General features: G+C 48.3%; 3 protein-coding genes across 5 annotated transcripts in view; 1 reads left to right on the top strand and 2 right to left on the bottom strand.

The window, feature by feature from the left end:
- PIAS1 (protein inhibitor of activated STAT 1) overlaps positions 1-11,004 on the top strand; it is a 51,729-nt gene extending 40,725 nt beyond the window's left edge. Inside the window, exons 9-14 of one of the 2 annotated variants that reach the window (XM_042875834.1) lie at positions 1,529-1,689; positions 3,231-3,361; positions 3,627-3,804; positions 5,036-5,178; positions 5,525-5,562; positions 7,043-11,004. In XM_042875834.1, the coding sequence (XP_042731768.1) occupies positions 1,529-1,689; positions 3,231-3,361; positions 3,627-3,804; positions 5,036-5,178; positions 5,525-5,562; positions 7,043-7,339 (948 nt within the window). In that variant the 3' untranslated portion in view covers positions 7,340-11,004. The remainder of the gene's footprint in view (positions 1-1,528; positions 1,690-3,230; positions 3,362-3,626; positions 3,805-5,035; positions 5,179-5,524; positions 5,563-7,042) is intronic. The other variant, XM_042875835.1, reaches the window with a different exon arrangement.
- Positions 11,005-11,961: 957 nt separating this feature from the next.
- On the bottom strand, positions 11,962-14,627 carry CALML4 (calmodulin like 4). 2 transcript variants are annotated; one of them, XM_042876052.1, is made up of 5 exons: positions 14,569-14,627; positions 14,438-14,468; positions 13,402-13,542; positions 12,814-13,002; positions 11,962-12,259 (listed from the first exon to the last, which is right to left on the bottom strand). In XM_042876052.1, the coding sequence occupies exons 1-5, from the start codon at positions 14,569-14,571 to the stop codon at positions 12,162-12,164; spliced, it is 462 nt and encodes a 153-aa protein (XP_042731986.1). In that variant the 5' UTR covers positions 14,572-14,627; the 3' UTR covers positions 11,962-12,161. The 2 variants fall into 2 exon arrangements, with proteins under 2 accessions (XP_042731986.1, XP_042731987.1); XM_042876053.1 differs by lacking the exon at positions 14,569-14,627 and having other exon boundaries at positions 13,402-13,563; positions 14,438-14,562.
- An 897-nt stretch (positions 14,628-15,524) lies between these two features.
- The window catches only part of CLN6 (CLN6 transmembrane ER protein), a 7,029-nt gene continuing 1,572 nt past the window's right edge, over positions 15,525-20,981 (bottom strand). Inside the window, exons 2-7 of the mRNA XM_042876097.1 lie at positions 20,532-20,897; positions 19,873-19,971; positions 17,861-18,049; positions 17,687-17,742; positions 17,200-17,322; positions 15,525-15,894 (exon numbers count right to left, since the gene is read on the bottom strand). Of these exons, the coding sequence (XP_042732031.1) occupies positions 15,606-15,894; positions 17,200-17,322; positions 17,687-17,742; positions 17,861-18,049; positions 19,873-19,971; positions 20,532-20,897 (1,122 nt within the window). The 3' untranslated portion in view covers positions 15,525-15,605. The remainder of the gene's footprint in view (positions 15,895-17,199; positions 17,323-17,686; positions 17,743-17,860; positions 18,050-19,872; positions 19,972-20,531; positions 20,898-20,981) is intronic.

The raw sequence follows: 20,981 nt of genomic DNA on the forward strand, positions 1-20,981 counted from the left end.
AGTGGGGCGGGGGGGGATTTCTGCTTACGGGGGTCCAAAAAAAGGGGAGGGAAAAAAAGCATCATGGAGGAAGTAGTGGACGGTGAGTAGAGCCTTTGTTCTTGATATTGTTTTTAGTTTTGTGATATTCTGAGATTGAGTGCCATCCTGTGGCACCCGTCTTGTACTGCTCGCAATCAGTATGCATGACCACACTGCTTAAGCTTACTAAAAACAGTTCCTCCTCCCTGCCACTGCTGGAATTAGCTGGAGGCTTCAAGTGAAGTCATAACATATATTTTGGTCAGTTATCTAGCTTCAAAATAGTTGGCATCAACTTCTTAATAAATCATTGTGATCTTTTTCCACGTAGGGAGGAGTCTCCTTTGGACTTTGTTGCTTTTTAGTGTAGGCAGTCCCTCCTGGAGTGCAACTTCTGCAGAAGCAACTGCCTGTTGAAGAAACTTTTCGTCTCAGATGAATGTGAAATGCCCACCACTGTCCAACCAGCGTTGTGTTTGTTGTAATCGTGTGTTGATATTTTATGGCCTGGGTTATCATTAATCTATCTAATCCAAATCAAGCTGTTCCTGTTGTCAAATCCAGTCTGTGCACCTGCTGCGTGCAGCACCCCTGTGTCTGCCTGCTCTGCTCAGGCTCTCGTTGTGCTCTTTGTACTGAGCGTGTGGAAGCTTTGTGCTGCCCTCAAAACCTGCAGATGGGAAGGAAAGGCTGTTCCCCTCTGAAGGCTTATGTTAGCACTTACATTCTTACCAGCCCTTTGTGGTGTTGAAAAGATGTAATGTATAACAGGGGATGGGCAACATTTTGCATTTTGTATAAGAAGGCAAAAATATTTCAGGGTAACTCAACTGTATGCATAACAATGATGTTTAGCCCAGCAGAGTGAGTATAAAATAGTTTCTTAATGGTTAACAGGTATGGTTTATTTCATGAATTGCTGCTTTCTGACAGTTCTTTAGAGAAAGTGCTGAAAATAACAAAAAACTTGAGGAAACACGTTTCCACACTCGGGAGCAGGCATACAGCAGCACGTTTGCAAACATGTCCCGAGTGTGGAAATTAACCAGGTAGTTGCAGTAGTGCCCTGATGGCTGGGATATGGGCAGCGGTTTGAGCACACACTTCATCAGCTGTGAGTGAATAGGAGAGGGCTGACCCACATTCTTTGGATTTCAAATACTAATGAGCATGAAGAATTATTTTTCATGACTTGTCCAGAACACTGGTGTGCTGCGGGTGGTTGGGAGGCTCTGTGTGTTGTTGCCAGCGTGGAGAGGGATGTAGTCGTCAGTTTACTTGATCAAATGTAGCTGAAAATGTGACTTCAGTGAGGTTTGTATTGCCAGTCAAACCTAGAAATGAGGAAGGGAGGGAGCAGTGTATTATGGCATGTGTGCTGACTGAAACTTGGATTTGGGGAAGTGTTCTGGAGTAGAATTCAGCCCATCCCAGCCTCTCTTTAGACAGAAGAGCCCTGTTTGTTAATCTGATAACAAGGTGATGCAATCTTCTTTTTTTCCTACAGCTTGGCAAAATGAGGCTAACCATACCATGCAGGGCTCTGACCTGTTCACACCTGCAGTGTTTTGATGCCACTTTATACATCCAGATGAATGAGAAGAAACCAACTTGGGTTTGCCCTGTCTGTGACAAGAAGGCACCCTATGAACATCTCATTATTGATGGGTAAGTACAACTGGATTCAAAATGAAGGATGTAACTTCTACTTTCTGTCACTGTGTTTGTGCAGTACAGGATACATTGCTCTGCAGTCTTGGTTATCTGATTATGAGCTGTCCTAAGTGGCCACATCTTTGAATTTCCCCACTGTTAAGGACTGCTTACCAGGTGTGTCTTCTGTCAGTGTTCCAGAAGAACAAAGGACTGAAGGTTTATAATAATTGGAGGTATTCCTTCCAATCTCAGACAAATGTTTTACTACTGTGCCTCTTGTTGTCTGTTCTTTCACATATTCGCATATGATGGATTCCTAGTTGAAAATAGCACATACTGACTTTTTTCCCCTTAAATAGAGCAACTGCACAAATCTGGCATAATTGATAAGACATTTGTGTCAGATCAAATAAGTGCTGCCATCTCACCCCCCCCGTGCACGTACAATTTCACACTTGGGGAGTTGCTGTGTATGGAAAGTGACAGAGATCAATTCCCTGGGACTGCCTACCTACAGAGCGTTAGGAAAGCAAGCGTTGGTCTCTATGAGGAAATGCCAAATATGAATTCCAGAGTTTGCAATTCTATTTTTTAGATAGGAGCTATCTTTTGGAGGAATATGTGTTTTATGCTGAAAACAAAGCTAGAGCTGCAGAAAACCACTCTCAAGCCCTTTTGGAGACCCTCGGATCTTGTACAGGCAGCTTTGGAATCGGGGGCCCTTGGATTTATGGGTCTTCTGCTTTGGATTGAAGAACCATGAGGATTCTTGCTCCTGTACAGCAGTGGAGACTAACAGTTTCAGCCTCTAGTAGCAAAGACTAAGAGTTAGTAAATAATTAAAGGAGTGTATCATTCTTATTACCCCTGTGTTGTCAGGTGTGGATGTTGGAGATTAGGTGACAGAACAGCAGCATCCCGGAGAAAAGGCTCTTTGTAGAAATGTTTTAACCTGGGAAAGAGCAAACTGTCTCGCTAATTAAAGCAAAGCTCTTTCCTAGGCAGAACCACGTGAATAGTCTTGGTCAAAAGCTGGAATTCACACGGGGTGATGTGGTGCCAGGATTCTCGATGCTTTAGGAGATGCAGATAGGAGAAGAGCATGTGAGTTTAGATTCCCATGCTCAGCCTTTGTTAGGAACCTTTCACTTAGAAAGGAAAAAGAGCTTTCTGGAAGTACTGGCCCTGAAGTGCTCATGCTGTAAGATACAGGCTTTCTCAGTTCCACACTGTTGAACAATCTCTTACTTCCCCGTGTTTATTTTCATGTTTGTTTACATTCTTCCTTTGTTTTGGGAAATACAGAGTTCTGTGTTGTGAGATCTGGAGTGTTCTGAACCCATCTTTTAACTGAATGTGCAGATCTGGACTTTAGGTAGTTTTAAAAATGGAAAACAAAAAGACAAAACAGTAACTCCATTTTAATAAGGCAGTGGATGAGGGAGGGATAAAGCAGCAGAATTCAAATGTAGAGTGGCTGATAACAAAGATACTGAGTTAGAAATGTGTTATCCTCTTTTTGAGGGTGGATACTAAAAGATTTTGATTGACAGGTTGTTCATGGAAATCCTGAAGTATTGTACAGATTGTGATGAAATTCAGTTTAAGGAGGATGGCTCATGGGCTCCTATGAGATCGAAGAAGGAGGTGCAGGAAGTGACCACATCTTACAATGGAGTTGATGGTAAGTCGTGTTTTGGGACGTGTGGACTGAATGTCCTACTGCTGGACTTCAACTTTGATACGCTTATTTTTGCTTTTTTAGGCATGTTTGCAGGAAAGACTGCTTGAATAATTCCCTCTTGGGGCCAGTAGTACTTTTTAAGGAATAAGTAATGTGTCAGTTTGCTGTCTCTAAGTTGTTTCTGGAGGCAGTATAGTAAGCTGTGATGTGATGATGATTGTAGTGTTGTTGTAAACTACAGCTGCTGTTGTCTTGCCTTGTACAGGATGCATAAGCTCTTCCTTAGAACATCAGGTGTCTTCTCACCAGCAATCAAACAAAAATAAGAAGGTAGAAGTGATTGATTTGACCATTGACAGCTCGTCAGATGAAGAGGAGGAGGAACCCTCTGCGAAGAGAAGCTGTCCTTCCATATCTCCAGCATCACCAATGAATAATAAGGGGTGAGAGTTAAAAATGCAGGCCAATGCAGAGAGAATGTATCTGCAACAAAACGCTGACAAACTTGAAACTAAAGCATACTTAAATTGTTCCCAAAGTTAGCAGTTTGTTACAAAATAATTTGGTCTTGGCTTACAAAGCCTGAAAAGATTGGAGTACAAAATGTTAGGTGTATATTCTGCTATGTAAAACACAGATACAACACTGTGAAGGATATGCAGCTCATAAGTGAAGTTGCATATACACATGCTTTCATAGCTTTGTAAAGTTAACTTCGTTCGGCGCGTCGCATGATGCAGGTTTTTAATTGCATTTGTGAAAATGAGGTTTCGTGCAAGAAGTTGTGGCTTAGAGGTATGTTTTTGTGGCTTTGGAAATGCTTTCCTTCCATAGGGAAATGTAAGAGCAGCACATATGGAGAGTGAGCAGTGAGAAACATATTCGGGTGTGGTGTGGGACGTGTGGGTTTTGCCAGTAACTGCTGCCAGTAGCATAGCAATAAAGAATGCCAGAATAAGCTGACTGCACTGAAGTAGCCATGCTGTTAATAGCACCCTGTTCACGTAAACATGTGGGGATGAAAACTGAAGCTAAAGCTATGGGATCCTGCTGTTGAACTCATTATTTCTCCAGTGATGTTAAACCTCTCAGTGATCACTTAAAACTCTTCAAGTCCTTTTTGGGTGTGTTCCATTGTTAATTGCCTTGTAAAGCAGGACTGTTAGGCAGATTTGTACCTCCTTCTAGGATACAAGATGCCTTAGGGTTGTCTTGTCCCAGCTTAGGAGTGCATGTAGAATCTTTGTAGTGGAGATTGCTGTACCATTTGCAGTGGATCCCATCAGTTTCTTCTGTTAAGATTGAACTTTGCTTTGCTTTAGTTTTGCTGAACTTCAGCAGGCTGGCAGTCTGTCTGGAACTGAATCAGTTTTCTGATTTAGCAACTTAATTGCAAGAAAAAAGTTTGGGGAACATGTGATGCTCAACCTCTTTCCCCTGCAGGACTCACTGAGGTATAGCAGCAGCTTGATGCTTTCTAGAGAAGCTTTGAAATTTAGCAGGGGAGCTGTTGATGCCTGTCACAACAGTAATACAGTGTGCTGAGATTGTTAAATTGGAGATGGGCACCCCTGCATGGGACAGCAGTAGAAATAAGGGAATCTTCGAATGATGTACTTCTAGTCTTGGCTGTAAGGTTAAATTTTATCCTTTAAACCTTTTTGCTTTTTCTAGTATTTTGAATTTACCCCATCAAGCATCTCCTGTGTCAAGAACACCAAGCCTTCCTGCTGTTGACACCAGTTACATCAACACATCACTTATCCAAGACTACAGGCATCCATTCCATATGACACCTATGCCTTATGACTTGCAAGGTAAGCTTCTGACTGTTCCTAGCTGTGGGTACAGCTCTCTCAGCAGCTGTGACTATTAGAGAAGGATTCAACATACAGTTGTTTCACAATCCAGTTGTGCAAAATAATATTTTTACAACCATAGAAGATAAGGTGGTATTTTAAGAGAAGGAAGGTTTAAGTTAGTGTCTTAGGGTGTTAAAAGTCTGATTTCTTATTTCTTCCAAGATCTGGTGGTAAAGAGAGTCTGAAATGTCGTTAGTTTTATGCTGATTGAATTTGTTTCATTTCAAAATTTGGTGGGAGAAATTGGGAGGTGCTTGTTTGCTTTGAGAAGCTTGACCTCTTTTTCTTTGGCTCTTTTCAGGTTTAGATTTCTTCCCTTTCCTGTCAGGAGACAATCAGGTAAGTTAAGGAAAATCAAATCATCTGGCAGATTGCTTTTCTGAAAAGGACTTGCTGACTTGGACGTATAGGCGAGAAAAGAGCAAATCTGTAACACAGGTGTGAGTGCAGGCAGTCTGTACCTCTTGTGCACGCAGGATGTAGCCAAACATGAGCACTGGCCTAAATACAGGTGCAAGATAAGGCATCATAACAGATAAATACTTCAAGGCCTTCAAGCTGGTTAGCTGCAGGTATACTGTGGGATGACCATTGGCTGTGGCTGAAAGTGCACCAGCCACCTCCTGAGCTTTTGCAGACTTTAAATCTGTGTGACCTGTCTCCATCTGACAGAGCTAGGCCCCACCACTGGGCCTCTTGGCAGTTTTCTCTACACAATTTTGAGAGTCAGGACAGCTCTTTTTTTTCCTTCCCCTGAGTCTGTGTGCCTGCTCACACTGTTTGCTGCTTTTCTGTGAGCGCTTACTGAAACGAGCTAGATTTGGTGCTGGCTTCTGCAGTTCTAGAAAGATCATTCTCAAAAGGATTGGCAAGCCCTCCCACTTGATCACAGTGCCTCCACTGTGTCCAAGCAAAGAAGAGGACTGGGGTTCACCCACCTTTTGTCCCTCCATTCCTGTTCAGCAGCCTCAGATAGGAGAATGGTACTACAAATAAGGGGACTTCCATGTCATTGCAAAGACTGGAGCCAGTTTAACAGAGCTTGGATTCAGAGAAGCTTTCTTCATATTCAGTAAAAACACAGATATGAGGATTACTCCGAAATGAGTATTGCCCAAGTCTGGTGTTGCACTGGCATGGCATAATTGTACCAGTGCCTGAGTGTCAGGAAGCAAGGCTAAATGGCCTGCGTGGATGTTTCCTCCTGGTGAAAAGAAATACAAAGTGCAGAATTACCATACGGACAGATAGCATTTCAAATCCAGATCTTGGTAATAGAAGTTCTTGCCTTTTGGGGGCTGCCTGTCAGAGAGTATCACCTTGGACAGCCCTTGCTGCCTTCTGATGGGCCTAAACGTGCTATTTCTAAAGGTGTTTTTCACAGAAGTATGCTTTCCTCCACCAGCAATGAGTAGCACGTAGTTATAGCAGTTGATGACTAATGAGCAGAGGGATGGCCAAATGATTCTTTGAATTTTGGGGAATTTTTCCACCAAGGAATTGTATGGAGAGGTAAAAGAGTGCTTCTGCTTGCCATTTCTTACTGTTTGCCTGTCTTGCAATGCCGCTGCCTTTCTAGTGGTTTTTTCTTGGTAATTGCCAGTATTTCCCATTTTGTTTGGCTCTGGAAGTCAGGGGCTGCAGAGGTAAAAGTTGACTGCGTCGATCCGCTCACCTTACAGAAAGGTTGAGTGGGCAAGCTGGTGTGAAACCCAGCAGCTGTCAGAGCTGTAGCTTACAGATATATTCTTTTTTTGCTGGTCTGAATCAAACCAATGGTGTCTGAAATGTAACTTGCAAATGTTGTTTTTCCCCCCAGCATTACAACACATCCCTTCTTGCCGCTGCAGCTGCGGCAGTTTCTGCATCAGATGATCAAGAACTCTTACACTCTCGTTTTTTCCCATACACTTCATCTCAGATGTTTCTCGATCAGCTAAATGCAGGAGGAAGCAGTTCTCTGCCAGCCACAAACGGTAGCAATAGTGGCAGTAACAGCAGTCTTGTTTCCTCCAACAGCCTGCGAGAGAATCATGGTCATCCAGTTGCAAGTAGGAGCGGCGCGGACACGGCGTCTATCTTTGGTATCATATCAGACATTATTTCCTTGGACTGATTTTTGGAGAAAACGAACTGGTCAGAGGAAGTCTTTGTGCTTGGTTTTACTTTATGTTAGAAACATAGACAGGTTTTTTTCCTTTTTTAGGGAAAAAAATTTACATGTACAGAGAACAAAACTATATTTTCAGTTTTACTTTTGTATATAAATCTAAGATGGCCTCACAGATAAAAAAAAAAAAAAAATAACAAAAAAAAATAACCCACAAAGCAAAACACACACACGAAAAACCCACAAATACAAGGAACTTCGATTTTCTGGATGCTGAAGATTCTACACCTGTGCATTTGTCATGTGAGTTACTTTTTCTGCCCTTAGTTTGGACACAAATGGCATTATTCTCTTCACAGTAACATAAATGGGAAAAGGAACTGAACTTCTGAAGTTCAAGCTCCCAGGTTTTTTCTTTTTTTTCTTTTTTTTTTTTTTTTCTTTTTTTTGCCTCTTAGAGACATCTGTATTTGGTGGTGGAATGTAATTCCCCCATCCCATTTTGGTGCAGATTTTGTTGTGCTTGAAGTGGAATAAACCCTACCCAGCCTGTTCCGTACCGTTCCCTCAGTTTGCAGTACGTAGCCTTTCAGGAGTGTTTATCTGTCATTTTTTGTTCTATGTGACCCTCTGTTCAGCTGACTTTCTTTTTAATTCCATGCTTTAATCAAGCATGTTGCAAGCTCGTTAGTGCACCAATTATTCTGGAGGGCCAGACTCAATAAAATGTCAGGCTGAGAAATGTTTTGGCTGTGTTAATGTGGGACAAGACCAAATCGGTACAGAATCTAGCCCCAGAGAAAAGCATCGACACATCCCACTGTAGGTTTTTGTTTCTAACAACTTACTATGAAACCCTTTTAAAATAACTTCAGATCCTAATCACAATATTAAGCATGTGTCAGTTTGAGATGTGTGGAGCTGCTTGTGCTTTAAGGTCAGCCACGCGTGTGGCGCTGGCCCACTGAGCTGGGCCTGCCTGCTGGCTGGGAAAACCTCCTTTGAGCTGCAGTACATCAAATTTCTGCTTCACAGTGAACTTGTCAGCAAAAGGAAGAAAATCCAAATGCCAACGCTCTCTTGCATGGTTTGTGCAGCTGATAGTGGTCTTGGTACACTGCCTTCTGAGTTCGCCTTCACCGAGTTAAGTTGATATTCAATGTTTAATGTGAGTCTGTTAAACCAAAAAGAAGCCCGGCGCCCTTCCCTGCACTTAAACCAATCTCTGCCTATTGCAGTCTCCCAAGGTCACGGGTTCCTATTCAGTTTTCTCCCTTTGGCTTGGCGATTGTTTTGATTCCCCATTCCTTTCCATTCACTTCCATTGCACTTGGAGCCACGTTTGCTTCCTGGTTTCACTTCTTTTTTTTTTTTTTATTTCTCAGCCATGTGTGACATAGGAAAATCTTTTTGTAAGAGCTGGTGGATCATTTGGGCTGATCCGTTCTTGTTACAGAGAAACGTGTAAATAGCTGGAATGCAGTTTTTCAGGAGATTCTTTAAAGTGAGAGTAGGGGGAGGGAAGGAGGTGATTCTCTTGTGTCCCAAAGTCCGCGTCAGAGAGAAATGATTTCCTCTGGTGTGAAAACTATTTTTGTAACTGGTTGAAAGTGCAGGTAACAGGTTTATCAGGAAAGAGAGTGAGGAATACAGAGGTTAGCAGGTGCTTGTCTGAGTTTTTAATGTCCCAAGCTGTTGATTGCAGCTGTAGTTTGCTTTGAGCATTGACGAGGGCCACCTTTTGCCTATGAAGTTGACTCAAAATATTGCATTAATTAAAAAAGGAAAAAAAGAAAAAAAAAAGAAAAAAAAAAAGAAAAATGACAAAAAAAAAAAAGAAGAAAAACACGTTAATCCAAGTAGCATTAGGTATTGCTGTATGATCAGTTGTATGGTTCTTTGAAAGGTTCACATGATTATGTGGCATCAAAATTGTTTTTAGTGTTTTTACAGCATCCCTCTGCCACTAAATAGTTGACTTGAATTTTGAAAACAAACGTTTGTGTTTATATGTATATGTGTGTGTATATATGTATTTATAGATCCGTGTGTGTGAGTTAAAAGTGAGTTAAATAGTTTTTCCCATGCATGTGTATTTCATACATATCTGGCTGATATATATATATATATATATATATTTCACCATACACCAATTTTATAATTTATTAAATGTCAGTTAAAAAAAAATAAAATAAAAGGCTAGAAAATGGGAAATACTTATTTTTTAAACTCAGTCTGATTTCGAAGTGATTAAACCCCCATGAGGAATATGTCTGGTGCATTTTAGCCGTGCGTGCTGCCCCGTGCCGCAGAGCAGCCGCGTCCCATCCGCGCCTTTGGTAAAGCAGAGCAGCCAGAGACGTTGGCAGAGCGCAGGGAGGCGATGTCCCACTGACTGAGCAGTGTGCTGAAGAGGAGCAGAGGAGCAGCCTGCGTCCGTTTGCACCACGCTATTGAAATCCTTGTCGTTCACGTGTCAGACCGCTTGTGGCAGGCGTGGTGAGACAGGATGCGGCACCTCGCTGCCCGCGCCTGGAGAGTGAGGCCGCCTGGTGATGTCTTGCACTCCTCCTGCGTGGCCCCGGAGGGAAGGAAGGCTGCTCAGTTTGCTGCTGCCGTCTCCGACCTCGTTGCTCTGCAAAGAAGGGAGAGAAACGTTCCCGAAACTCTTTGCGGTGTGAATCCCGTATGCTTTGAGTGTTGGTGTCTCACGCTGGGCTGTGCTGTATAGTCGATCATCTCTGTGCCTCTGACCACAGCTAACGTGACTTGGTAGGAGTCTCAGTCTGAGTTCTCAAAGTTCCCTGCAAACGGAGCGCCGATCCGCGCCGTCGGGTGGCTGAGGAGAAGAGCTGCAAAGCGCTGCCTGCTGATGCTGGGCGGCCGCGCTCTGTGGTTCACATCCCCGAGCTCCTGCAGGGGAGGGCTGGGGGTGGGAGCCCTGCGTGGGGTCAGGGTGCGCACACAGCATGGGCTGGACGTGGCTTTGGGTGCTGGTGGGCATCAGTGCTGCGTTGGACGGGAATAAACCACCGCTTGGAACTGCAGTCTGCACAGGTTGCAGTGAGAGCGTTGTGCTGCCGCCATCAGCGCTGCAGTAGTGGCTCCAGGCCGACCTGCTGCCCCCCATGCAGGGTGCCTGAGGGGAGGCTGTGGGGCGGCCCCCATACGCAGCGCTGTGGGGAGAGCAGTGGGATGGGAATTCCTCCCTGCGGGTTCACATTTCAGGGTTTGAAGCACATTTTAAATATATTCAGAAAGGGTTTTGTTTTGTCAGTGTAACTGTTTTGGGTTTTTTTCCTTTCTTTTTTTTAACAGAGCTTAGATTTCTAACAAGGGAAAATTGCTGGTGGTCCCCCAAAGTGCTGCTGTTAATTGTTTTAATTAACAAAGGGAAAAAAAATGTATATAAGCAGAATATTAAAATGACCATTAACTCAGATCTGTCATTCATTGCCTTAAAACTTTCTCATAGTTTCCATACGGCATGCCAAACCAGTACATGGCTTTTAAAGATGTATAGTAGACCAATGTCAGTTTGTATAAAAGTACCAAGTGAAAATATTTATTATATGCATTGGAAAAAAAAAAAAACAAACAAATGGTTTACCTATTGAATGTTACCTGTTTATGTAGAACTCTTTAGATGTAATAAAAAGCATTCAGCTACATTGTGTTTCCTACAGCCACACGCAGCAGGGTGGGGGCTGGGGGGGCTGGGGGTCTTTGGTGGCCCAGGTCCCTGTGAGCAGGAATGCTTTGCTGCTGTAGCATGGGGTGATTCCTGCTGCTGCCTTGCAGCTGTGGCCGTGCTGCTGGGGTGCTGGAAGAGCCTGCTGGTGCTTTGCTTTCTAAGCAGTGGTGTGCTGCTGGAGTTCCTGCCTGACTTCACAGGTTGTGTGATGGCGTTGGAGCTGTGCTGCGTGCCTTTGAGAGCCTGAAGGCACTGCACTGACTTGCTGTGAGGGTTTACCTGCTGGCTGTCTCACAGATGAAGCAGGGAGTGTTGGTTGCTGCAGAATGAATGAGAAGAGGGAGAGGCAGCAGGAGGTGGTGGGGGCGTGCACAGAGTCCAGCCCTGCTCGGCCTTCGGGCTCTGCTGTGTGCTGCCCTCAGTCCTCAGCTGTGCTGCCATGCTGCAGGTGGGATGAACGCTGACTGCCCTGCATCACCTCAGCTTTGAGCAGTCTAGAGATGCATTTTTGCTTGGTGTTGTGTTTTTTTTTTTTGCTATTATGGAAAGCTGGATTTCCATAGCCTGTTTTCCCTGCCAGACACCTGCAGGAATGTGTTCCAGCCCAGCCCAGTGCTCGGCAGCAGACCCAGGTGCTGCCTGAATGCAGGGCCAACTGAACAGCACAGAGCCGACCTGTGTGATGCTGCACCTGAGCAGAGTGCAACGCTGCAGGAGGGGGGAATGAGAACTGCCACACGTTGAGGCTGGCAGCATCCCCTGCAGCCAGCAGGCATCGCACCCAGCTGCACCCCTTCTATGTGCAGCACTGCTGTTGGCAGCATGTGGATGGGAGCTCTGCTGCTGGGTCAGGCTGCGGGGCCTGGCAGTGTGAGCGCAGCAGGACGTGGCTGTAGGTTTGCTGTATGATAAGAAGTGGTGTGAAGCACGATGCTTTTGGGAACGTCACACCTCATTTATTTCAATATCAGCTCGCGTTTTGAGAGAGCGCTTCTCTGGGGTCCTGGGGAAGCGCAGCCAAGGCAGCCCCTGGGTTCCCAAAGGCAAATGATGATTCCTGAGTGCAGGTGGTGACGAGGAAAGATGGAGTGAAGAGAAGTTGCAGGTCTTGCTGCTCGCAAACCCCTCCTGCTGTCAGTAATCGACTGCGGGGAGGCAAATGGTGTGGGTGAACTCTTCGTATTTAATTGTGCCATTTGGCCCGATTTTGGCTTCTTTCAGCAGGTCGTCGACTGCAAGGAAACAAAAGGAAATACAAGGCTGTATTGGGTGTAGGTCAGTGGTACTGTGCTGCTTGAACGATAAGGAACATGGGACGTGGGTTTGTGAGGTGGTCAGGCTCTGTTGGAGGTGCCGTCCAGTCTGCGGTTACTGGACCTGGGTATGGCTCTTGTGAGCAGGCTGAGCACTCTGCTCCTCCTCTCAAAGAGAACGTCCTGCTGGTGTAATTAATTCTTCGATGGAAAAATAATGAACGATTCTCAGAACACTCAAGTAACGTGGGGAGGGGAGAAAGGGTCGGTTCTCACTGGGTCAGAGCGCATTGAGTTACAGCACAGCTGAGGTGGGATGGGGTCAGGTCAGCATCAGGTGCTTTTAACTGCTGTCCTTCTGCGTTGTTTGGACGAGTGGTGGTAGCCGTGGGTTGGCAGCAGCATGGTGAGCCCACGCTGATGGGTGTGTAATTAAGAACAACACGCTAATGAGGCTGTGGGAGTGCTCTGTGTGCATGCATGGGACAGGGGGACGGGGAAGAGAAGGAGTGGGAGCTCCGAAGCTGCCATACCCTCTTCCTCGGACAGTTTCTCCCCCAGTCGTGTCAGCTTTGCCCTCAGCTCAGCAGCAGAGATCAGCCCTCGCTTCTCCCGATCGATCATGGCCAGCGCCGTCAGGATCTCCTTCTCAGGCTCCTCCTGCTTCATCTGCCTGTACATGATGTTGAGGAAGGTGGAGAAGTCCAGCTCTGCATTGCGCTCTGGCAGAAGGGAGAGAAAAGCTCAGCTCTGGACTCTGGGGTAGTTCTACCACTTCCCACATCCCCCATCCTCCCTTCTTGGGGCTCCTCCTGGTTTTTGTCTGACAGGGGCAGCACTGCTGGTGGTTCCCACAGCCCATGTACAGCTGTTCTCTTTTGCCCAGCTCGGAACTCCCCCTCTATGTGCCAGGTCCTGGGGCGCACAGTGACACACAGCCCCCTCCTCCTCTCCCATCATCTCCCAACTCCACAGAATCAACGTTTTAACCACAAAATACCCCCAGCCGTCTCCTGCTAGCATCAGCCAGCTTCGCTCCCTGTGCCCTCCCTCTCAGACTCATTTTGGGATGTGTGTTTGGGACTGGTGGGCTGATTTTGGGATGTGTGTTTGGGACTCACCGATCTTGTGCAGGTGCAGGTGCCGCTGTGCCTCAGCCGGTGTGGGGCTGACCCCCAGGCAGCGCATCACAGCCAGCAGGTCTGCAGCCCTGATCTTCCCTTTGTGGTTCTTGTCGTAGAGCGAAAAGCACTCCTTGAACTCTAATTAAAAGCCAAAAGTCTCTATGATGGCAAAGGAGGGGATCAGGTGGCTGTGTTGGGTGTCTCCTTACCCTGTGGCGCAGGGAGGGGAGGACTGAAGTCAGGGATAGGGGTGGGGTTGGGGATCCTGGAGGATCTTTTCCAACACTGCTTTGGCCTTAGGTGGTGTTTGGGTTGGATACAAAGGAACAGTTTCTTTTCCAAGAGAGAAGTAATGAATTGACACAGGCTGCCTTGGCAGCGGGGCTGGTCCCCATCCCTCGGGCTGTTCAGAACCACAGGGCTGCAGCACTGAGGGATGTGGGCATGGTTGGGGTGGATTGGGTTGGGGTTGGGGATCTTGGAGACTTTTTCCAACCTCTGGGAATTTGTGATTCTGTTCTTAAAGTGCCAAAAGTAATTAAAAGTGCAGGCTTGCAAAGCAGGAAGGGATGGAGCATGGCACAAACCCCCCGAGGTCCCCCTCCCCACCCTCCCACAGGCATTGGGTCCCGGTGGGGCCGCGGCCCCGGCTCCCCCCGCCGCGATCCCGCTGAGCAGATTGGCCATAATACTCTTATTGCTCTGCAGCACTGCTGTGCACACGCTGCTCCCGCCCCCAACCCCCTCCTCGGGGCCCCTTCCGCGGCGGGGGGGGGGGGTCCCTGGTCCGTCCCCCCTCCCCACCTCCTCCCATACGGCTGGCAGCCGGGTTTGCCCCTCGGCTCCCACCGCAGCTGAAGCCTTTCTGCCTAAGGTGGCCCCCCCAGACCCCGCACACACCGTGGGATGTAGGGGGGGGGGGGGGGGAGGGGGGGGGAAGGGAGATTGCTCAGAGAAAAAGGAGGGGGCAACACCCTCTGCTGCGAGGGTCTGCAGCTGGAAAGTAGGAATAATAGCAACCATAAATACATACCATTAATTTGATCCTGGGACAGAAACTTGGCCTGCGGGGAGGGAGAGGAGAAAAACAGAAAAGAACCAAAACTTCAACATCGTTACGGGGACGCGGCGCAGCGCGCTGCCCCCCCTCCACCCCCCCCTCACCATGGCGGAGCTCCGCAGATCGCACCGAGCGGCGCGGAAGGGCCGAAGTCCGGCGGGCGGGGCGGGGAAGGGCTGAAATAACAGCCGGAGCGGGGCGGGAGGCGGGGGGGGATCGGGTGGTTCCGCTGGGTTTTTTTTTTTTTTTTTTTTTTTTTTTTTTTTTCCCTCTTTTTTTTTCCCCTTTTTTTCCTTTTTCTTCCTCTTTCTCCCCCCTTCCTCTTTTTTTTTTTTTTCTTCCTTTTTATTCTTTTCCTTCCTTCTCTTCCTTTTTCCTCAATTTTTTCTCTTTTCCTCCTTTTTTCCCCCCCTTTTTTCCTTTTATTTTTCTTTTTTTCCTTTTGTTTTCTTTTATTCGCTTTTCTCCTCCTCCTTTTTTCTTCCTTTTTTCCTCCTTTCTTTTTTCCTCCTCTTTTTTTTTCCCTTTTTTTCCCTCCTCCTTTCCCCCCCCTTTTATTTTCCTTCTCTTTTTCCTCCTCTTTTTTCTTTTTCCCTCTTTTATTTTCCCTCTTTTTCCTTTTTTTTATTTTATTTTATTTTTTTTTTGTGGGGTCGAGTGTTTCCTATAAAAATACCGAGCAGACATTACAGCTCAACCCTAAATAATCATTCCCACATATGAACGTATCACAACGTGTCCCGAATAAGCAATAAACCAAAGAGCAGGACCCCAATTGATGATAATACATCGACGTCTGGTAATGCATCACAGAACGGTTGGGTTGGAAGGGACCCCAACCCCCCCCCTGATGTGAGCTCAGCTCAGTCTGCCCAGAGCCCCACCAGGGCCGGGCACAGCAGCCCCCCCTGCTGCTCCCCACCCCCAGCGCAGCCAATCCTCCCCTGCAGCCCCCACCTCCAGCAGCTGAATATTGCAGGTGGGCTCCCAGCGAAGCCCCCCGGCTGACAGCATTCACCTTGCAGCCAATGTCGGGCAAAGGATTTATTTGAAACACCTCTACATTAGAAAAACTAGATTTTATTTTATTTATTTTTATTTTTTTTTTTTATTCCTTTGATTCGCTCCCAAATATCAAAACCTATAAACTCTCCTTCGCCGCCTGGAGGTTGCTCATGTGCAGGGTGTAAAAAGCCCACGGCTCGGGGATGTAAATCACCCCGGGGTATTTCTTCCTGAGGGTTTTGTCGTTCCACAGCCACACCACCCACACAGCAATCAGAACCAAGGTGATGATGAACGAGTAGAAGAGGAAGAGCCCGTTGCTGTCCAACACCAGCCCTTTGCGCTTCTGGTGCATCACCAAAGCCATCATGGCGAAGAAAGTGAAGATGTAGAGGATGAAGATCTGCCCCTCGGTCACGAGGTACCTGCAAAGCAAAGCACCTGTAGCGTGCACCCCAAAACACGTGCCGGCAATGCAGTGTTGTCCAAAAGGTTCGTAGTGACTGTAGGAGCCCATTGCAAGCACTCTACAATGTTCTTTCCCCATTAAAGCAGCTGTTTGGGTTGGTGTTGTCCCTGCTTGGCTCCAAATGGGATACATGGAACTTGTTGTCAGCCCAGAAATCCAGAGAAATGGCTGCGGTGAGTCCTGAAAGCTTAAGGAAAAGGCTGGGGAGGGGGGGGAGCAGCTCTCATACTTCCCTGGCTCTTGTTTGTGTCTATGGGAAATGGCGAGGATTTGGTCCTTGTCAATGGCAAATAGTGAGGATTTGGTTCTTGTCTATGAGAAATGGGAAGGATTTGGTTCCTGTCCATGGGAGACCTGAGGAACTGTTACCCACGGCTTGTTACCCATTTGTTTTCTCCTGCACCACGCAGAACCGTGAGTGTAACTCAGGGTGCTGCACTCATCTGGGGGAGTGCAGAGAGGCAGCAAAGTCATGGGGAGTGTTGGAAGCCAGGTATTGTTTTGGGTACCAGCCCTCAGGAGCCCGTGGGGTGGGGGCACCCATGGATGCCTCCCTGTAGGGAGCTGTGCTGAGGATTGGTCCCGTGCTGGTGGGTGGAACTGTGCTCAGAGCATCTTAAATTGTTTTCCTTGGAATGGCAGAGTCTCGGCTGATGTATTTAAAGGCAGAGCAGCAGGGTAAGTGGGAACTGACCAAATCATCCTGATGATATTGACGATCAAAAATTAATTTAGTGTATGAGAACAGCCTCAGCAGGGGTCAAAGCCACAGGCGCAGTCACTGACAATGAATGGGAAGTTGTTTGGCTGCCATTAGGGAAGTTGTCTGGGAAGAGGAGGCTAATGAATATGGGAAATAAATAAGACCTCTCTCAAAAGGCCATTTAGCCCTGCAGGATGTGTTGGTGTACATCCCTGTGCTCCAGGGAAAGTGGCACCAGGATAATCCCAACGCCATGCAGATCTGTCTGCCCACAGCACGGGGGGGGTGGGAGCTCAGGCTGCAGCTGTATGGACCCTGTGCTGGGATTCCTAAGGAACAGAAGAGTGGGAAAAGCACGCGATGCCAGCAGGTAGGGCTGGGACAGCTGTGCCAGTGGGGGGAGCGACACAGTGGGTGACCGAACACCTCAAACTGGGACAGGGACACGCAGTGCTGAAGTGATCCCAGCTCTCAAAGGTGATTTGACTGGATTTTCCAGCTTGGCATGGGAGCTGCAGCTCTGCCCTGGCACCCCCAGAGCCCCAGTGGGGCACTCACCAGTAATAGAGGCTGCTCGGCCCCGTCAGCAGCAGTGCAGATATTGGCATCCTGCTCTCATCCTTGTCGGGTGTGAAGCAGCCGGTGAAGTATATGAAGAGGATCAGGAAGAAGGGGATGTACCTGGGGGCAGAGGCAGCCTGGGGTGAGTTGGGGGCTCAGAGCCCTGTTTGGTGTCCATCCCCCCCACTGTGACCATTCGTTAGTGTGATCATCTGAACAAACGAGCAGGGTGGCGGTGGTTGTGGGTTTACATTTTTGGAGCAGAACTGTCAGTGAATCTGCAAAGAAGAGGGGGGAACAGTGCTGCTCTGCCGCTCCCCATGGCTGCACATCCCCAAAGTGATGGGGATCAAAAAATGCTGGCAGAAATGGGCAGCGTTTGGAGGGAGAGATCCCTGCAAGCACCGCAGCGGAGCGCAGCGAGCAGCTCTGCCTCTCAGTGCATCGTTCTGAGCCCTCCAGATCAACCCTGCAAAGCGCTTACCACATCGAGTGACCCAAATACTCGTCGTAGTAATACAGCAGCTCAAAGGAATCAATCTGCAATGCAACGGAACAGATTCAAAAGGGCAGAGAGGGCACGGCACGCTCCGGAATAAGAACAAGCAACGACGATGATGATGGTTTTTTAAGCCCTGATATGAAGAAGTGGCTTTACCAGCGTCTCTGGCTTCAGGTTCCTGATGATGGGGTTCTCCCTGACGGACAGGTGGTGCTGGTAGCCACTGAAGATGAGGCGGTGGTTGACGGAGTCGCCCACCAGGTGGATGCTGGCGCCCATCACGAACGTGATGATGCTGACGTACACCATGGATCGTGGCAGCGTCTTTGGGGAGCGCTCGATGAGCTGCCAAAGGAGACACTGAGCAGTGAGGAGGGACAAAGCCATGCTGTGACAAATTCATCCCTCTCCCGCTTTGCAAAAGTCACCCCACGCCATGCAGGGACCTGCAGAAAAGCGCAGCCTGTGCAGCTTTCTGTTCCCTGCATGCGTTCCAACCCTTTTTGGGATGATAAATCACATTTTGGGGCACTCACACCTCAGTCACCGCTCACACTGAGCCACGATTCCCAACCAGGACACCCCGCAATTCCTTCCCCAGACGTGACCAAAAGCATCGTTCACCAGCCACAAAGCAGCAGCTGCTGGCTCGCCTCCCCTCGTGCTTCCAGCAGCCTTTCTGTGCCCTCCAGCGGTGAGAGGGACCTCCCGCACCGCTCCTCTGCGCCGCATCCCCGTACAGAGGGTCTGCAGGGGGCTCTGCGGGGTGGTTTGTTCTCCTTTCTTCCTGATGGAAGTGGAGCCCTCCCTCTCTTTCTGCTCCTGAAGAGGAGCGGAATGAGCCCTCCTTCATTTCAGCCCACCCGCTGTGGGCAGGGAAGCGTCGTCCCTCATAGCCTGGGGATGGGGAAGGTCTCAGAGCCCGCCAGGGGGAGACACGGCGGTGTTGGGACCCAGCAAGCCCCGCGCTGCCAAAGCAGCTTTGCAGCCCTTCGTCTGCACGAATGCAGAAAAGCTCCTTATTTGTATTTAATTCTGAGGCTTAACTTTCCCTCTCTCTAACCGCTGCCACTGTCACAGGGTTCGGGGAGGGGAGCCCCGGGCTCAGGGAGCTCCCATCTGGTGTAGGAAGAAGGGCAGAGGTGTCCTTTAGGGCTACACGGGGTGACCACAGCAGCAAACTGTGTCCTATGGAGCACTGAGCTCCCAAAAGCTGGCTGTGCCACTCAGCACAGCTCACACTGAGTGTGAAAGTGCCCACAGCCCCACCAGGACTGGGACTGAGCTTCGCTTTCCAGCCCCAAAGGAATTCAATCACTCCCAAACTCAGGAGAGAACCATTTCCATCTCAGGACGTAATTCAATTCCTGGCTAACGAAGGTTAAAATATATTTATAATTGCTTTTTGTATCTCCTCACTGCCAAGTGTTTCATAGGAAAAGATTCCCAGTGACAGGGCAGTCCTTAACCTGAAAACGTAGCTGCAAGATCTGGTGGCTGGATGAATTTGAGCTACAGACACAGCTCTAATGTTGAACAACAAGTGTAATTAAGCACTGAACGACTTGGGAAACCTGCTGCAGTTCCAGCTGCCCTGTAAGGTCTGGGTGGGTGTTGTCTTAACAAAGAACTTTGGGGCGAAGAGCTTTGGTTCTGAACGTGGAGCTCAAGGGTGAAGCGGCGTGCTTTTACATGCAGGGAGCATGGGAACAAGCGAAGGGATTTCTCCTGGGCTCTGACTTCTGCAGCCTTCCCCTTGGATCAGAGCTTCTGTCAGAGGCTGAGCCATGTGGGAGCAGAATGCGGTCGGACCGGGTTTGTTCCAGCTGACGGCACACGGATGGGAAAGCAGCCCGACTCCCACGAGCTCACAGCCACCAAACTGCCTCAAAGCAGGAGAAAAAACCTCAAAAGCCCCACATCTGTGGCTTACGGCCGGTGGGTGGGGAATTGCTGGAAAGGTGAAAATAGTTTCCAGAGCGCAGAAAGGTGGGGAGGTGGTCGTGGGCTGCAAGGAGGTGGGCATTGCCTCAATCCTGAGCAGCCAGCATCCTCAGTTCCTTCTGCACTGCACAAGGAGGGCTCAGTGGTGGTTGGGGAGTGGTTTCACCTGAGGAGAAGTGCCACTCGCCCCGCTTTTACAGCTGGCAGCGTTAAGAATGGTTTACCTTTAGCAGAAGAAATGGTGTTATAACATTGTAAGCCATGTGGAAATAATCTCCAGCACTTGGTTTGTTCAAGGGAAACCACTCCAGCGGCAGGATTATCTGAGGAGAGGGGGAAAAAGATGCATCAGTGCACAACTATGGCCCAGCTCGCCATTACCACACCTTGCTTTGGGAGCACTCACAGCCCCACATCTGCTTTGGGATGGGAACAGAGCAGAGCTCGGTTCGGGGCTTTGGCTGCTGGCCTGTGGTCTGGTGGCCAGCTCTGCGATGCTTCACACTGCTAATAATGACAGTGGGGAGCTGTTCTTGCAGGGAGCATCCCTCTGGCACCATTGGGATACAGGAGCTAAAGGAACAGTGCGGTTGAATCTCAGCTGTGCATTCCTGCAGTGCTGAGAAAGCACTGAGAAACCCAACAGCAGTGATCTGTGCAAATGCGCTGTTCTGTTCAGGTGCCAGCACTAAAAAACCTCATTTTTAGGGCAAAGGCCTCAAAAAAACCTCCTGCCACATGCTATGTGGAGAGCAAGAGCCCCATGCTCAAGACATTCAGGCAAAGGGACGGGGATGAGCAGCAGAAACATGACAGGTGTTATGAAAAAGTAAACCTATGGGGCTGGGGATGCACCAGCACTGCTCTGCCACCCCCAGCTCACCATGGCAATGGGACGGCCGAAGTCCAGCACCCAGTTCTGCAGTGTGAAGTAGAACCAGAGGTCGAGGTGGAACGGGGAGGTCTTGGAGGTGTCCTCGTTCTTTGCTGCCCCATGCCTGGTAGGGACAGAAGGAGAAATCAGTGGGGATTGGGAAGGCAGGAGGAGGCTGCAGGGCTGCGTGCCCAGCCAGAGCCGGTGCTTTGCTGCTGAGTTGGGATCAGTGGTGTGTGTACAGAGCTGGGGCTCTGAGCAGAGGAGGAGGCAGCACGGAAAGGTAAAGCAGCAGGAATAAAAACCCACACGTCTCTTATGAAGGCTCTCCCCGGCTGAGGTGGGAGCACAAAAGCAGGATGCAAAGCCCGAATGCTGAATGAAGTGCAACTATTTTCAACTTGTGTGTGACAAAACAAAGCTCCCACCACGCTTCCAACGCTAAAAAAAAAAAAAAAA

The sequence above is a fragment of the Lagopus leucura genome, unplaced genomic scaffold, assembly GCF_019238085.1.
Source record: "Lagopus leucura isolate 7727_CA_CO unplaced genomic scaffold, USGS_WTPT01 Super-Scaffold_100015, whole genome shotgun sequence".
Taxonomy (NCBI): domain Eukaryota; kingdom Metazoa; phylum Chordata; class Aves; order Galliformes; family Phasianidae; genus Lagopus; species Lagopus leucura.